General features: G+C 44.7%; 1 protein-coding gene across 4 annotated transcripts in view; it reads left to right on the forward strand.

The window, feature by feature from the left end:
• Positions 1 to 4508: 4508 nt before the first annotated feature.
• Positions 4509 to 16616, forward strand: part of TLR5 (toll like receptor 5) — a 32845-nt gene continuing 20737 nt past the window's right edge. Inside the window, exons 1-3 of one of the 4 annotated variants that reach the window (XM_065589379.1) lie at positions 4509 to 4781; positions 8599 to 8695; positions 8808 to 8870. In XM_065589379.1, coding sequence (XP_065445451.1) covers positions 8649 to 8695; positions 8808 to 8870 — 110 coding nt within the window. In that variant the 5' untranslated portion in view covers positions 4509 to 4781; positions 8599 to 8648. Of the gene's footprint in view, positions 4782 to 4814; positions 5155 to 8598; positions 8696 to 8807; positions 8871 to 16616 lie in introns of those variants that run through there. The other 3 variants (XM_065589378.1, XM_008175221.4, XM_042848576.2) reach the window with 3 other exon arrangements.

The raw sequence follows: 16616 nt of genomic DNA on the forward strand, positions 1-16616 counted from the left end.
CTACACTACAAACCTCTGATAGCATAGGGATGTTAGGGATGTGATTCCCTGACTGACATACCTGAGCCAGCCACAGCCCCTAATGTAGGCACACCAGTTTATACTGGCAAAACTCTGCTTTTAGCAGGACAGCTGCAGTTTTGCCAGTATAAACTGCATCAACACTAGCTGGTGTATAAACTTTGATGGTATAAACTTGTCTGAGTGTTTAAATGTAAGTAATTTAGTGATTATGAGAGGATCAACGGTGGGCCATGGATGAACCTGAACTGGTTCTGCTCCCATCCAATCTTATCTACAATGTTCTTAGACCGGGACTAAATCTCACAGGAGCAGAGACCATATTCCATCTGCTAATCCTAATGATTTATTAATTAATCAGTAACTAATCTAAATCATGCCAGTGCTCTGAAATAGCACAGGCTGCAAACTGAACCTAACCCACATTTTATTGTTACATATGTGCTGCTAGTTTTTGCTATTTCTGATCTGAAATATTTTGTGTTCACAAACTATTCTGTCTGGCTTCATATTCCTCCAGTGTGAAACTACACTGAAGTGAGGAGAGGGAGGGGGGAATATTAGCAGCAGGATCAAAAATGAAGGTAGCAGAAGTGATCAAAGACAAGCCTCCGATGAAAAGAGGACACTGCAGGATTCATTGAAGATACTTTTTTACTGAACATTTACACTGAGCAATCTGGAGTGTTTTCAACAAACCAGCTGGTATCGTAGTGTGACAAGACGAGCGAGGTGATATTGTTTATTGGCCCAACTTTTGTAGGTGGAAGAGACAAGCTTTCACGCCACGCAGAGCTCTTCCATGATGTTGGTCCAATAAAAGATATTACTGCACGTTCCACACCAGGGCCAGATTAAGACCTATTGAGGCCCTAAGCACTGAAAAGATTATGGTGCCCCCCCATATGTAATTCAAAATAAAAATACTATACTGTAAAATAAAATTTTATTTTTTGAAATGACACAAAATTTACATGTATGCTGAAATTAAAATAGCTTCTTTCTAGATTTTCTGATTGCAAAATTCTGGATAAGTTCATCGAAGCTGACTCGACGAAGCATGTCCACTTCCATACACAATAGGGAAAGTGAATTAAGTCTGGCCTGACACATTGTTGTTCTCTGAGGGTTTTTTATTCTTTTCAGCTGAGAAAGAGCGCTCTGCGGAGCAGTTAGTAATCATCAATGTTAGAAAAATACATCATGCGATCTCTACATTTGGAAATACACACTGTATTCTGTCTTTCGATATTGTCATGAAGATCAATGTGACTGAATTTCATTTTTCCTGTTTCATTAAACTTTGCGCGCATATAACAGTGGAACTGCCGTACTTCTCCACAGAGATTCATGTTCAAGTCAACAGGGTATGAGTCAACCAGCTTTTGGGAACCTTGTGAATATTGTTCGTCAGATAAGTCCATATCCTTTAGAAAAGAAAATCTACTTGATACTTCTTTGTACACTTCATATGAGCTTCAAGTGTATCAATTATAGCGTAGTAAGTAGATATGCGAAATTTGTCTCTAGGATTTGTGACAAAGTTCCTCCTCTATCTTGGTGGGTCCTGCCCTTATTGGCGGATTTTCTTGCCTCAGAGATTCACCATGTGGGTTGGGGAACAGTCCAGAGACCTTCCCCTCTGGAAGAACCCACAGTCCAGGTCAATTGGGAGGTTTGGGGGGAACCCGGGCCCGCCCTCTACTCCGGGTTCCAGCCCAGGGCCCTGTGGACTGCAGCTGTCTATAGTGCCTCCTGTAACAGCTGCATGACAGCTCCAACTCCCTGGGCTACTTCCCCATGGCCTCCTCCAAACACCTTCCTTATTCTCACCACAGGACCTTCCTCCTGGTGTCTAACGCTTGTGCTCCTCAGTCCTCCAGCAGCACAGCACACCCTCTCCCTCTCAGCTCCTTGCGCCTCTTGCTCCCAGCTCCTCACACTCGCACCACAAACTGAAGGGAGCTCCTTTTAAAACCCAGGTGCCCTGATTAGCCTGCCTTAATTGATTCTAGCAGCTTCTTCTTAATTGGCTCCAGGTGTCCTAATTAGCCTGCCTGTCTTAACTGGTTCTAGCAGGTTCCTGATTACTCTAGTGCAGCCCCTGCTCTGGTCACTCAGGGAACAGAAAACTACCCATCCAGGGACCAGTATATTTGCCCTCTACCAGACTCCTGTACCCCACTGGTCTGGGTCTGTCACAGATTCAATGCTGTTTCTGTTGCACTGCTATCATTTGCTTGTTTTTTCCTGATTCGCTTGTGGGACTGGGCTTCATTGTAGTTAGTATCAGGCAAGTTATCTTTTGATATGTCTTCAAATCTTTCGAAATCATTCCTCAAAGTGTGTAAGTGGTCAGCTAATGATTGACAGAGGTCTGCACATGTTTTCAAATCCAATTCTTTTTCTTGGAGAGCTTGACTTGTGTGGTAAAAGTGTTGTAAAATTTCATTCCACATGGTCAACATGAATACAAACTCTAGTTCTTGCATCTTATTTGCAACATTTTCTGCCTCTCGTTTAGTTTCTCCCTTTTGTGATTGGTCTTCAGCTATACTTTCTAATGCATCCACAATCTTCGAGTAGGACTCCAGAATTACACTTGTTGCCACTGCATGTGCCTCCCAGAGAGTATTAGAGAGAGATTTCAACACATGATCATTGCCCAAATATGTTTTAAGAACTGCCCATCGGTGTGTTGAGGCAGAGAAAAATGTATAAAGTAACTGGACTGTTGAGAAAAACCTTACTGCCACCGGACAACAATCAACAGCACTGCGGCCAACAAGATTGAGAGAGTCTGCAGCACATGGTATGAATATGGCATATTTGTTCTGTTCTAAAAGCTTCTTCTGCATTCCTTGATAACGCCCTGACATGTTGGCAGCGTTTGTCATAAGATTGACCTCTGCACTTTGAGAAATCTATTTTGCAAATTTGGCACAGATAATGCATTACTTGATTTGCCATTTCTTCACCAGTGTGGCTTTTCAAATTGAGGAATGTTATAAATCATTCAACTGGTTTTCCATTTATGGGAGACACATATCTTTGTACAATGCTCAGTTGATCAATATGTGAAAGATCAGGTGTAGAGTCGACAGATTAAACTGAAGTACCCAGCAGTACTTATTTCATCCACAATAGCTGAAAGAACTTTGTCACTCATTAGACCAATGAGTTCATCACATATTGTCTTGGATAAGTACGATGGGTTACCTTTGCCAGCATTCCCATATTTTGAGATATTGCCTTCTAAAAATGGGTCAAACTGAGCTACAAGCTCCAACAATCCCAAGAAATTTCCATTCTGCAATGATCCAAATGTGTCATTTGATCCCTGGAAAGGCAGACCACATTCAGCTAATGTTGGAATAACAGCTCTAATATGCTGCAAGACATGTTGCCAGTATTCACAGTCCCCTTTAATTTGTTCTTCCAATTTTTGTGTCAATCCAAAGCCCCGTCTTCGATTTAAATATGTCAACACTGAATCTCTGTGAGTAGTGCTATTTTCATGTTGTTCAATTAAAACAGTATTCCGCCAGTCACTAAATCCATCTGCAGCAAACCGGGATGTTGAAGGTTTATATGCAAAAAGTTTGCAAACAAAACAGTACCCAGACCCTGTTGATGGTGAATACAGTAGCCATTCTCGAGTGTATTTCTCATCATTCACTTTCATGCTGGAAAATATTTTTTGTGGACAATATCTTGTTTGTTTGCCATTGGTAAAAATCCGACATGATTTCTCAAATGGCCCAGTGTGGTGTTGACAGTCATTTGGTCCACGATCTATCCAGTAAACTACACCATCGGTACTGAAATCAACCCCCATACCAAGATCTTTTCTCCTATTATTTACAGCATGAGCAGGTTCAGTTTCTGACGCATCCACACCTTCTAGAACAATGTCTATTTTACCATCAGGAGTAGGATGATCAGTTACCGTCTCTGATTTCCTCACATTATTTCAATTTACGTTAGAAGGACGCCCCCCTGGTTTAGGTGGGGATAAGTAATAAAAAGAGAACAGAAAAACGGGGCAAGAGTGTGTAGTGGAGAGTAAGGAAGTCTAACAAAGTTCTGATATTTCCCATGATGACTTCTTCGATGCTTTTTTTGAAATATCAAATTAAAAAAAAAATCTGTTTTTTTTTGTGCCCCCTGCTTTGCTGGTGCCCTAAGCATGTGCTTTGTCTGCCTATTGGATAATCCAGCCCTGCTCCACACCCAACGTGTCTCGCTTTAATATCCTGGGACCAACAACACTGCAAACAGACAATATTGTATTTGGTTGTATATATTGACACGGCTGAGTCAACAAACCTTTGCTGTGATATCTGGCTTGTAACCAAGACTGAAGTGGCCACACTTTTCCAAAGTGGCCACTAATGTTGCGTGCCCTTGTTAAACTGACCCCCCCCCCCAAAGGAGACGCCTAAAATGAAGGGACACTTGAAAAGGCCGGGCTTAAAGGGCTCTAACCCTAGTAGGCTATAGGGCACCAATCAGCCTAGGCGCATACCCACTAGCTCAGCTGTCTGTTCTCACGGCGTTGTAGCCCTGTCAGCCCCAGGAGATTAGCTAGCTTTGGTGGCTGAGGCAATATCCTGTATTGGCCCAACTTCTGCTGGGGACAGAGACAGCTCTGGAGCCACACGGAGCCTCTTCCTCGCTGGCAAGCGAGTCTCGCAGCACCCGCCGCTGGGCACGACAAGCTAGTCCCGCGCCCGCCTTGTCTCGCTCCTAGGACTGGGGTAAGAGCGCGCGGACGCCGGGGCTGCCTTGCGCTTCGCTTGATGGACGTGACTTGTAACTGGGTTTTGTTTGGTAACTGCCGAGCTCCCCCCGCTGATGGCCGGGGTGTTTTCCCGAGGCAGCTGGCACAGGGCTCGGGCTGGGCTAGGCGAGCCCGGCGGAGGGTGTCCCCCTCCCCGCGCCAGTCGAGGCGGAGCAGGGTTGGGGAGGCGCGGGAAGCCCGGGCACGGAGGTGGAGCCCTGGGCGAGAATCCCTTCCCTGGCGGGCGGGCCGAGGCTTCGCGGAGAGGCTGGTGGCCGCCGCCTGCAGCGCAGCCCTTTTCCAGGGGCTCGCTCGGCTGAGCTGCCCGCGGAGCCGGGCCCCGGGCGGAGGTAAGCGGGAGGGAAGCTGGGTCTGTCCCGCATGGCGCTCAGCCACGCCCCGGGCCCTGCGGGAGGTGAGGCTGCGCGCGGGGACCTGCACTCTGGGCCAGCCCTGCCACGGACCCCCGCCGGCAAGCGGCTCCGCCCCGCTGCGCCCCACGCCAGTGCTCCTGCTGGGCGGCGCAGGGGCTGGGCCGGGGCGGCTCTGCGCCCACAGGGGAGCTAGGGGGTCCCCGCGCTCCTGCAGCACAGCTACTCCCCGGCCAGGTGCTGGCCCCGCGGGGTACACCGCGCCTGGCAGGCGGCCAGCGGGAGCCTGAGGCAGTGGCTCTGGGCGTCAGCTCTGATCGCTTGGCAGGTGCAAGTTCAGCTTGGCTCTGACTTCCCAGGACGCTGTCAGCTTCAGCCAGAGGGACATATTTTGGCACCTTCCAGCCCCAGCACCTTTAAAAGAGGCAGGCTGGGATTTTCAAACACGCTCTGTCTGGACTAATTTGTTCACCTGACCTCAAGGGTCAACCCCATTCATTGCCAGGGGAGCAGAGGGACCCTACCACTACTTGCTTTTGGAAATCCCAGCGGAATGATTTAGTTCTTACAACACCCCTGTGAAGTAGTTTAGTCCCATTTTATAAATGGAAAAACTGAGGCCCACAGGGCTCATTGGAGGAAGGGGTCTTAAAGTGATTTGCCAAAGGTCACACAGCCAGTCATGAATAGAGCCTAGGATTCCAGACTCTGCATTGTAATTAAAAACTCATGTCTGACCTGTTCCAGCTGACGGAGGGCTTGGGCTCACAGGCTGTTTGATTGCGCTGTAAACCTTCAGACTCAGGCTGGAGCCCAGGCTCTAAGACTCAGCGAGCCTAAAAGTCTACCCCACGAGCCACTTAGCCGGAGCCCCATGAGTCCAAGTCAGCTGGCATAGCTCAGCTACAGGCGTCTAATTGCAGTGTAGCCATATCCCCAGTTTCCTCTTTCACAACATTCACACTGCACAACACTCCGAGCAACGATAACGTTTATACACTTCAATTTCAAGCTGTGAGCTGTGTTGTTTATAATGTATGGATTTAGCACTGATTTTAGTTGCAAATTGTCACATGGTGATTAATAGATATCAGCTGGCATGAGAGTCCATAAAAAACAACTGAGGTAGCTGGCCACATTGCACAAAGCAATTGTTCTAGAATGACATTATCTAAGATTTCTGGACATTGGCCTGCCTGGCACAAAATCAATAAAAGCAAATACGGAGTTAGTGATTTTGAGTTGTTTTAAGACCCTGCTGCGAGGGAGATAACACAGATCCCATGCCACTACTGACCTATCTCAGTTGAGCAACAAGCAGTGACCAAGACCTGCGTGCTGAGCATCATAGGCTAGGTCTACACTACCCTCCTGAATCGGCGGGTAGAAATCGATCCCTCGGGTCTTGTCTCGTCGGGACGTGACAATCGATCCCCGAATCGACGCTCTTACTCCACCAGCAGAGGTGGGAGTAAGCACCGTCGATGGGGAGCGGCGGAGGTCGATTTTGCCGCCGTCCTCACAGCGGGGTAAGTCGGGCTCCGATACGTCGAATTCAGCTACGCTATTCAAGTAGCTGAATTTGCGTATCTTAAATCGACCCCCCCCTGTAGTGAAGACCTGCCCATAGTGGATACAGAGGGACATCAGCAGCATGAATTTCAAAGAGGTGGAGCATTGAGGTTGGGGGAGTGAGGATGTTCAGCCCTTCTAAAAACCAGGCCAAATATCTGAGAGCATTCCTCTTTTCTGTGTGTAGCTCAGCAAAGGAAGGTTATCCCTTCTTATTCTACACTCAAGCTGATAAGAGAAAAGAAGTGCTGGCATCTGGCATGGTGGATTTGATTTAAATCATGATTTAAATCACTAGTCAGGAAGACTCGATTTAATCATGGTTTTCTCCATAAAAGTGCATTCTTGTTGGTTTTTATAACCTTAATCCCTTCTTCACAACTCAGAGATAGATGTAGGTTTCATTTTTAGAAGGTACACACTATACATTTTTAAACAGTGATTTATTTTGAAAACTTTTCAGATTAGTTTTACAGCTATATCAGAAAATGAATGATTGTTTGGTTATTTCATTTACCAAAGGTAATTGAAGCAGATATTTATGAAATCACTGGGAGGTGAACTATCTCCAATTCAACAGGTTAATCATTAATATTTAGAGGATTGTTTTGCCATGCTGTATTAGGAGGACATCATCACCAGACAGACATTTAAATTGTTTTATTTAACTAAACCAACAACGTTAAGTATTCTGGATTTTTTTTCTTCAACAGCAAACATATAATATTTTAACAAAACAAGCATATGTCCATCACTTCTCACATTTATCTCCAGACTTCTTGTCCAGATCTGTTCTGCCCCCAACAATCTTCTATTCATTGAACTTTTTGAAACTTTGCACTTTTAGAGAGAGTTAGGAGATTGACTTTGTGTACACAAATTTGCAGAGGGACAGTAGAGTTGAGGTCTGTTATTTCTCACCTCTATATATTATTTATTTATTTAAAAACATTTTTGTTGTTAACAAGCATGTTACCTCTGGAGACACAAATCCACAGTTTGAGACCTGCAAAAATAAGCATCTCTGATGGTATCTTCTAGACTGAGCACTGAATTCTTTGGGTAGATAGAAGGATTAACCTAGATAATCTATACAGAAGCCTGTGGAACCTCATAAAATTGGGTCCTTAATCCATGAACTATGGAACTCATTTACAAAAGTTTTCTTAAACATTACATGAATATATTGTCTCATACTATAGAATTAGAATTTATAATCCCTATTCCATGATGAGATATCTTTGAGCTATAATGTATCTTAATTAAAACTATCTTTAGATAATTTTTTCCTCAAAAAGCATTTTATCAAAAATATCCGATTTAAATAAAAAAAATCAGATAAAAAAATCATTGATTTTTAGCCACCCTGGCATCTGGGCACGGAAGAATTTTGGGCACTCTGCTAGCACTTTCTTAAATAATGCTTGTACATTGTTTTGAAAAATGTAATCACTCCTTCCACCACCACTGGAAATATTATTATCCCCCTTTTACAGAGGAGCAAACCAAAACCCAGAGTGCCAGTGCTGGAAATCAAACCCAGGTGTTCCTATGTCTTCGTCCTGCTCTTAATCTACCATACTGCCTTTTTAAATTTTTGTTTGTTTATCCCATTTTTAATCTAGTAAATAAAGCCAATTAGAATATATGGCTTAGGTAAGAAAGGCATGGCAAACAGTTATTCACATTATAAACACTTAGGGAAACATTCTTAAAAGCACTCAGTGTTGGTCAAATCCTGCTTCCACTGACATCAATGATAAATCTCCCATTATTTTAATGGGAGCAGTTAAGCCATCACTTCACGCTTTCAAAAATTCCACTCTTAATTTACTTTTTCTTTATTTACAGACTGGGAACAGTTAGGTAAACCTTCCTCCTCTCTGCCCCTACTCCTGGGAATGCTGGGGCTTTATGTAAAATGGAATCTGGTTTGGAACCAGCTCAGGTATGAGAGGAGTCCAAACTAAAATCTTTCAGCCATTGATTAACCTTTAATTGGATTAAAGATGATATCTAATTGACTGTTCTTCACTATTGGCTCCTTTTCATATGCAAAGCTGCCTTTCATCCTGGTTATTCAACTATCATCTACAGCACCTGCCTGTTTATAGTAAAAGCAAGTAAGTTACATGTACATAAACAACGGATACTATAAATTCTGTAGATAATGGGGATTGGGAAGATTTCAAATCTAGACAAAAGCCTCATTGTTTTAGTAAATTGATTATGATGTTTAGTGGAAGCTAGAAAGTATAATGAATACAGAATGAAACATTCAGATAATCCTGAGAAGTTTGTCTATCAACTCATTGGGGAGATAATTCAGGGGGATGCATACCTTTAATTCTAGGAGCTTAATTTTCAGTTATATATTAATTACAGCCTCCAACTGCACATTTTTGTTTGATGAAAAAACTATAAATTACTTATTTTTATAGACAGCCATTTTCCAAGCCATCATTGCTGAGGTGTAAGTGGAGGATTTGATGTCAAAAAGATTTATTGATGCAAAGTCATCTTCAGGGTACCTTGGCTATCTCTGCAGAAGCTGTCGAACCTGAGTTTTTTGTATGCAGTCTTATTCAAGGGCTGAGAAGAGAGCTAGGGAGGTTATCTGGTGCTGGCTCTTTGCTTTAGAGCAGAAGTTCTCAAACTGGGGGTCGGGACCCCTCAGGGGGTCACGAGATTATTATGTGGGGGGTCGCGGGCTCTCAGCCTTCACCTCAAACCCCGCTTTGCTGCCAGCATTTATAATGGTGTTAAATATGTAAAGAAGTGTTTTTAATTTAAAAGGAGGTTGCACACAGAGGCTTGCTGTGTGAATGGGGTTACCAGTATAAAAGTTTGAGAACCACTGCTTTAGAGAGCAACTACATGAGGGACAGGCTCAAGTGGTCATAAGTGGATGATAAACAGTAACAACCTGTCTCCAGTGGATGAAGGCATAGCCTGTAAAAAAGAACTTATGTCAACATCAGTAAATGTTCAAGCAATATTGCTCTGAAAGAGAATTAGTTGGTTTTGAGGATCGGCTCAGTTACACAACTGATATACCCCTAAATAAGATTATGAGTTAGAATGGCCTTGCAGGGGTAGTACTGGTTCTCAATTAACTCAGGTTAAAGCAGGAACATACATGTGAGTCTGGGCATGTCTTGTGTTGTGGCAGAAGAAGAGTGCAATGTGACGCACCTAGCCCAGCCAGATAGCTTCCAGCTGCTGGAGTGAGTACTGGGGAGCCTCCTGCGGCCACTACCACCACCTCCCCAGACTCAGAACATTTCCCTAAAATATCTCGTCTTGGTCGGGGGCAGCAGTTTTGACAAAGGCTTAAGGTTTGGCCAGGGTTTTCTGTGAACTGGCTGGAATCTAGTGGCCCTATTTGTAATTTGGTGCGAGACTTTGGAATCTATAGAAAATTGGCTGCTCCCCAAGCCTATTGCACTCCTTCATTTCTTTTGTTTGCATCTTCCTTATATCAGCTAGCTGAATTTCTTGCAGTGAGTCTATACTGCCACAAATATCTTTTTATACCATGTGAGTTGACTTCCCTTTGCATAGGGTGAGTAGATACATGTTTATCTGTCTCTGTAGTTAAGATTTATAAACTGTGATTGGCTTAAAAATCATGAAATTTTAAAAAATAATACCTTTGGGGTCTTTTTATTTGAATTGTAGAGTTGAACCTTTGGGTGGGGGAGGTCCCAGTTCTTCGAGTGCTGGTCCCTATGTGTATCCCACATGTGGCTATGCATGAGAATCATGCGCCCAAGTTTGGAAATTCTGCAGAGCAGTGTCCATTGACCCGCACATGCGCAGTAGCTTCCCTCATGCTCTTGACCCAGGGTATACAAAGCAATGCAGATCAATGCCTCTCCAGTTCCTTCTTACTGCTGCATGGCCTGAGTCGGAATCGTGTCCTTCTGTGCATAACCTGCAAACTCAACTCCTTGTAAATAGCTTTATATCTAGTTTAGTAGTTATAGTTAGCATAAATTTATAGTTAGTATAGGATAAGTCCTCCTTACCCCTCAATCGGGGGACTATGCCCAGAGTCCCAGGATTCAAGAATTGTGTCTCCTGCTCTTGCTCCTTCTCCATCAGTGATGGGCATCAACAGTGCCTGCACTGCCTGGGTGAAGCACATATATCTGCAAAGTGCTGTATCTGCTAATCTTTTCCACCCAGAACTAGCGAGGCATGAGAGCTCTGTCTCAGGAAGTTTCTGATGGAGGAGGCTATAAGGCCTCGCTCCAACCCGGGCCTGCGAGACATCCCTGTACAGTGGCCTCAACTGACTAACAGCGCCCCTCCAAGCATGGGCCTCAGAGCAGAGCCATTACTACCAAAGCCCGAAGATGACTCTTACTGGGCTCTCCATGAAAGTAAGGTGCATTCTCATGGGCACAAGGATAGATCCCCACAGAGGACTGTCCATAAGAAATGCATTTCCTCCCCAAGTCAGTCCAGGTCAGGTGCGATGTCGCAGATGGAACCCATGGAACCTGCTCCACCAAAGACCCCCCCAGGTTGGAGGGTGAGGCATGAAAGAAAAGGGATTCAGGTAGTGACAGCAGGACCGAAGCGAAAAGCCAGATACTTGCCAGCTCATTAATGAATGCAAGTCCAGACCCATCATCAGTGCAGAGCTATTTATCTAAAGACTGAACAATAGCAACAGATGAGCCAGGTTCTTCAGGCATCCCAGCTGGAACTCCCTGGACTCTGGGCCCTACAGAGACCTTCGTAACCCCGAAGGATATATTTGTCTGTTATCCACAGTCTCTGCTCTTCGTGGGCCCTGCCCTCCTGAGAGAAATCCTTAAGCCTGGTGGAGGAATCGTTACTGATGTCTCAGGAGCAGTTACATCCCCTGGGCAGGAGTGCCGCAGTACCAACAGTGCCACCGCTACCAATGGAATTGGAATCAGAAGAGCTAGAGGAGATGGAGGCACAAGTATCTCAGAGAAAGCATAGGAGTCCTGTCATAACTATAAAGGGAAGGGTAACAGCTGTCCTGTGTACAGTACTATAAAATCCCTCCTGGCCAGAGACTCCAAAATCCTTTTCCCTGTAAAGGGTTAAGAAGCTCAGGTAACCTGGCTGGCATCTGACCTAAAGGACCAATAAGGGGACAAGATACTTTCAAATCTTGGGGGGGGGGGAAGGCTTTTGTTTGTGTTCTTTGTTTGGGAGTGTGTTCGCTCTCGGGACTGAGAGGGACCAGACATCAATCCAGGTTCTCCACATCTTTCTAAACAAGTCTCTCCTATTTCAAACTTGTAAGTAAATAGCCAGGCAAGGCGTGTTAGTTTTCCTTTGTTTTCTCAACTTGTAAATGTACCTTTTACTAGAGTGTTTATCTTTGTTTGCTGTACTTTGAACCTGAGATTAGAGGGGAGTCCTCTGAGCTCTTTAAGTTTGATTACCCTGTAAGGTTAATTTCCATACTGATTTTACAGAGATGATTTTTACCTTTTTCTTTAATTAAAAGCCTTCTTTTTAAGAACCTGATTGATTTTTCCTTGTTTTAAGATCCAAGGGGTTTGGATCTTGATTCACCAGGAGTTGGTGGGAGGAAGGAGGGGAATGGTTAATTTCTCCTTGTTTTAGATCCAAGGGGGTTGGATCTGTATTTACCAGGAGTTGGTGGGAGGAAAGAGGGGAATGGTTAATTTCTCCTTGTTTTAGATCCAAGGGGTTTGGATCTGTATTCACCAGGGAATTGGTGAAGGTTTTTCAAGGCTTCCCAGGGGGGAATCCATTGGAAATGGTGGCAGCGGACCAGGGCTAAGCTGGTAGTTAAGCTTAGAAGTTTTCATGCAGGCCCCTACATTTGTACCCTAAAGTTCAAAGTGGGGATACAGCCTTGACAAGTCCCGACAGGCATTCAAGAGGCTACCTACCAGCACTCTGGACACGAACCCCCAAAGAGACCTGGTACAGATTGGGACTATCAAGGCTGATGGACCCCTCCTTCTTGCCTTCTTGGGGCCTTGGGGCCTTATGGCAGACACCCAGACCCCTCTCACGTGTCATACCGCTCCTCTCCCTCTCGGCAGCTGGCTCCATTGGTGTATGAGGAGGAAGAGCTGGAACTGGGTCCGACAGTACCAACAGTTCCGACGGGGACTTCCTTATCATCCCTGGACGATGCTGTCACTCCTTTGTTGTCCTCTCTGTCGGATAACCATCAGCAATACCAGGAGCTGTTGCAAAGGGTAGCTAATAATCTACGGATCCCATTGGAAGAGGTCCAGGACCCTCAACACTGGCTCTTGGACATTTTACAACTACAAGGCCCGACCAGAATAGCTCTTCCAATTAATGAGCCTATATTAGATCTGGCCAGAGCAGTTTGGCACATACCTGCATCTTGTGCCCCTATGCCAAAAAGACACTACTTTGTTCCTGCCAAGGGAGCTGACTTTATATTTTCCCATCCTACCCCTAACTTGCTGTTGGTACAGGTGGACATGGAAAGAACTAGGTCACAGAAATCCATTCCAGCAGAGTAGGGCCCAAAGACACTGGACCTCCTAGCAGGAAGGTCTTCTCTGCAGGTCTGCAATTTCGTATAGCTAATTACCAAGCCTTATTAGCAAAATATGATTTCAACACCTACATCTGCCCTGCAGATTTCAGAGACAAACTCCCAGTGGAAGACTGAGCCCAATTCCAGTCTTTTCTGGATGACGGAAAACTAGTGACGAACTCTGCTCTCCAAGTTGCGGTGTATGCTGCAAATACTGTGGAGATTATATGAGCATCTCCCAACCCCAAGTTCCTAGTTTAAAGCTCTTTTAATCAGTTGTGCCAACCTCCATTTCAGAAGTCTAGTTCCCTCCTTCCTTCCTCAGGTGGAGTCCATCCCATGAGAACAGTCCTCTGCCTATGAATGCCTCCCAGTGGTCAAACATTCCCAAACCCTCCTTATAGCACCGATCATCATTATCTTGTCTTGCCCTCATTCTCCTCCCCTAGGGACAGGCTGAAGATCACCTGAGCTTCCATTTCCTTAAGCATCTTCCCCAGTCTGGCATAGCTTCCCATGATGCATTTCAGCTAGAATCTAGCTGTGTCATTTGTTCCCACATGAAGGACAGTCATTGGATTCTTTCCTGCTCCCATTAGGATCCTCTTCAGTCTCAGGTCCACATCCCCTATTTTAGCTCCTGTCAGACAGCACATCCTTCTGTTCTCCGAATCAGCTCTGGTGACTGGCCTGTTCTTCTTAGTAGGAAGTCACCAATCATGTAGACCTACCTCTTCCTGGTGTAATTCTCCAGGTTTCCTCCTGTTCTTTCTGACTGCAAGTCCTCTTGTCTTTTATTCTCATTTGCAATCTCTGCAAGTCATCCTGAATCCCCCTGGGGCTCTGAACTTTTCCCATCTTTGACTCTTTCCCCTCTTCTTATAAGACTAGACATTCTTCTCTTCTTCCTTGTCGTCCCACCTTCTGTTACAGCCTGCTGTGCCCCTTCTTCATTTTCCAGCTCCGCAAACCTGTTCCTGAGCTCTATTTCTCCTTCAGTAGCTGGTCTTTTCCTCTACCTGGTTCTTATAGGCATGTGCTTCCATTGGCCACTTTCCTCACCCAGCAGTCTGTCTCCCCATAGAGTTCTTCAGTCCAGCTTGCATCTGCAAGTCTTGATTTTTTCCTTCAGTCTCCTCTCGCCTTCCCTCCATCATCTGTTCAAATCCCCTTTGAAACTCAACCAGAATTTCCACCTGCATCTCCAGACCTCGGATTTTCTCTTCCATCAGCTTTATCAGATACTTCATACAAACAAAGCTATCACAAGGTAACAACACAACTAGTTTTGTCAGGGAAGACCAGACGCTGCTTTGAAGAATTTCCGCACTTGGGCGCGTGGTCCGCATGTGTACCCTCATCACGTGTGGAATACGGATAGGGATCACACATCTTGAAGAACCTTCAGTTACACTAAGTAACCTCTCATTTCAAGTTTTTCTCTGCAAGCATGAGAGAGCGAAATTTAGTGTGGTGGGGTTTTTCCCCTTATACTTACATGAATTCAGGCTTTAAGAAAAAGAACACTTATTGCAAGGGTTGACCACACTATCGCTTAATGGATAGCAAGACACAAAAGCACTGCTTTTCCCCCAATGGGTGAAGTGATTCTTAGCTTCTGAGATCTCATCTTTAGTTGCCCCCTCTGCGTGTCCCAAGCTCTGCCACTTGGTGTTTCTCGTCTCTCCTTCTGACAAGTAACTCCTTTCATTTTCTCATGCCTAGAACAGCCTTCCTGGCCCAGTACATCCTGTACCTCCACATACCTCCTCAGAACTCACCAAACAGCTTTCTATGGGTCACTGCTTCCTCAGCCCCCCTTTGGACAGTAACTGACTGTTACTCCATTTTTTTAAATTCAGAGGAACTAATGAGATGCTCTACACAATAATAGACCTCTCTCATGAGCTTTCTCACTCCTTCTATTCCCGCTCTTCACCCTATATCCTTATGTCTCACACAGAAAGTTCTCTAGTGCAATGACAGGTCACTTGTAGGTGTCTGTACAATCCCAGTCACATTTATGGTGCTGTAAAAATAAGTTACAGCCCATTTCAAGTGTGTTCTATCCTAGGCCCTACTTCAGAAGAAAGCTAAGCCAGTGTCTCTCAAAATCTGACTTTTCTCTATCTTCATTCCAGGAGAAAGTGGAGCTATGCACATGGCTTTGCCGCAGACACTCTTTTGTAAGTTGTAAGTTCCTACACAGTTGCTCCCAAGCGTAGTTCTATCCAGAATTCCAGACATACCATACCCCAAACACAGGTCTGTCTGCTTTTTGACCCTGCCAGAGAAACAGAACCTTTTAATTTTCTGAGGTCGGCAGGGGAGTATGCTCATCTTTGGTCTTTGTGGATGGTGTAGATCCCATGACATGATTTTTTTTTAATGTGAGTAAGAGATTACATCAATGGCCTGTGCCAAAATGTTCCCTCTTCTTCTCTCCTTCTTCTGTGTGCTGTGCATCTAGGCCAAAATGTTCAAACTTGGGCATCTAAAGTTAGAGACCTAAATAAATTACTCTAGTTTTCCAACTAGATGTTGGATGTTAAACACCCAGCAACTCTCATTGGTTACATCATAAGGTTTTGTCAGCTGGATCCGGGGGCAATAGGATCTTTGAGAAGCTGAGAAGGCATCAGAGATGGTTTGGGATTGTGAGGTAAGCATATTTAGCTGGATATTTCTTAAAACCATCATCAGTGAAATAGTTAACAATGTTAACATTTAAATGGTTAGCTTTAGGTTTCAGAGTTAAAACTCCATTGAGCTGTTCATAGCTCTCAAAGCTAGTGTTTCAGGCTGGCTGCAGACTCAGGCAAACTTCACTGCATTGTTTTACACTCAGTTCATGTTTTTAAAGATCTTTTAACATGATGTCTAGGACCCTGGAGAGCCTTTATCACCTTTGTTACCCTTTTCTGTACTCTCAGTATTTCTTAGCTTCACAACTGTGCACCATACTCCAGGGGTCATCGTGTCTGCTCCTTGTGCTCTTTTTCTGCGAGTGATACAAACCTCTGTTCTCTTTGCACTCTTAACTCCTCCCAGACATTCAGAAGATGGGGTTTAAGGATCTCTTCTCATCAGTCCCGCACCTTTTTTTCATCAGGCTCTGGCAATCTTTTATCACCTTGAATATGTCTCTTTTGCTGTTTGTCCAGTCCTCTCCTAATTGCTTCGCATTAAATTGCATGAGCCTCCTCAACCCCATTTTTCCTAATTACCTGTAGAAGTAGATATGTCCCCCTTGGGTATCAGCTGTCACTCTTAGTTCTAGGCACTGGCCTGCCTATTCCTTTTGCCAGTTCCTTGATGTATAGCATAAACA

The sequence above is a fragment of the Chrysemys picta genome, chromosome 3, assembly GCF_011386835.1.
Source record: "Chrysemys picta bellii isolate R12L10 chromosome 3, ASM1138683v2, whole genome shotgun sequence".
In the NCBI taxonomy this organism is placed as follows: domain Eukaryota; kingdom Metazoa; phylum Chordata; order Testudines; family Emydidae; genus Chrysemys; species Chrysemys picta.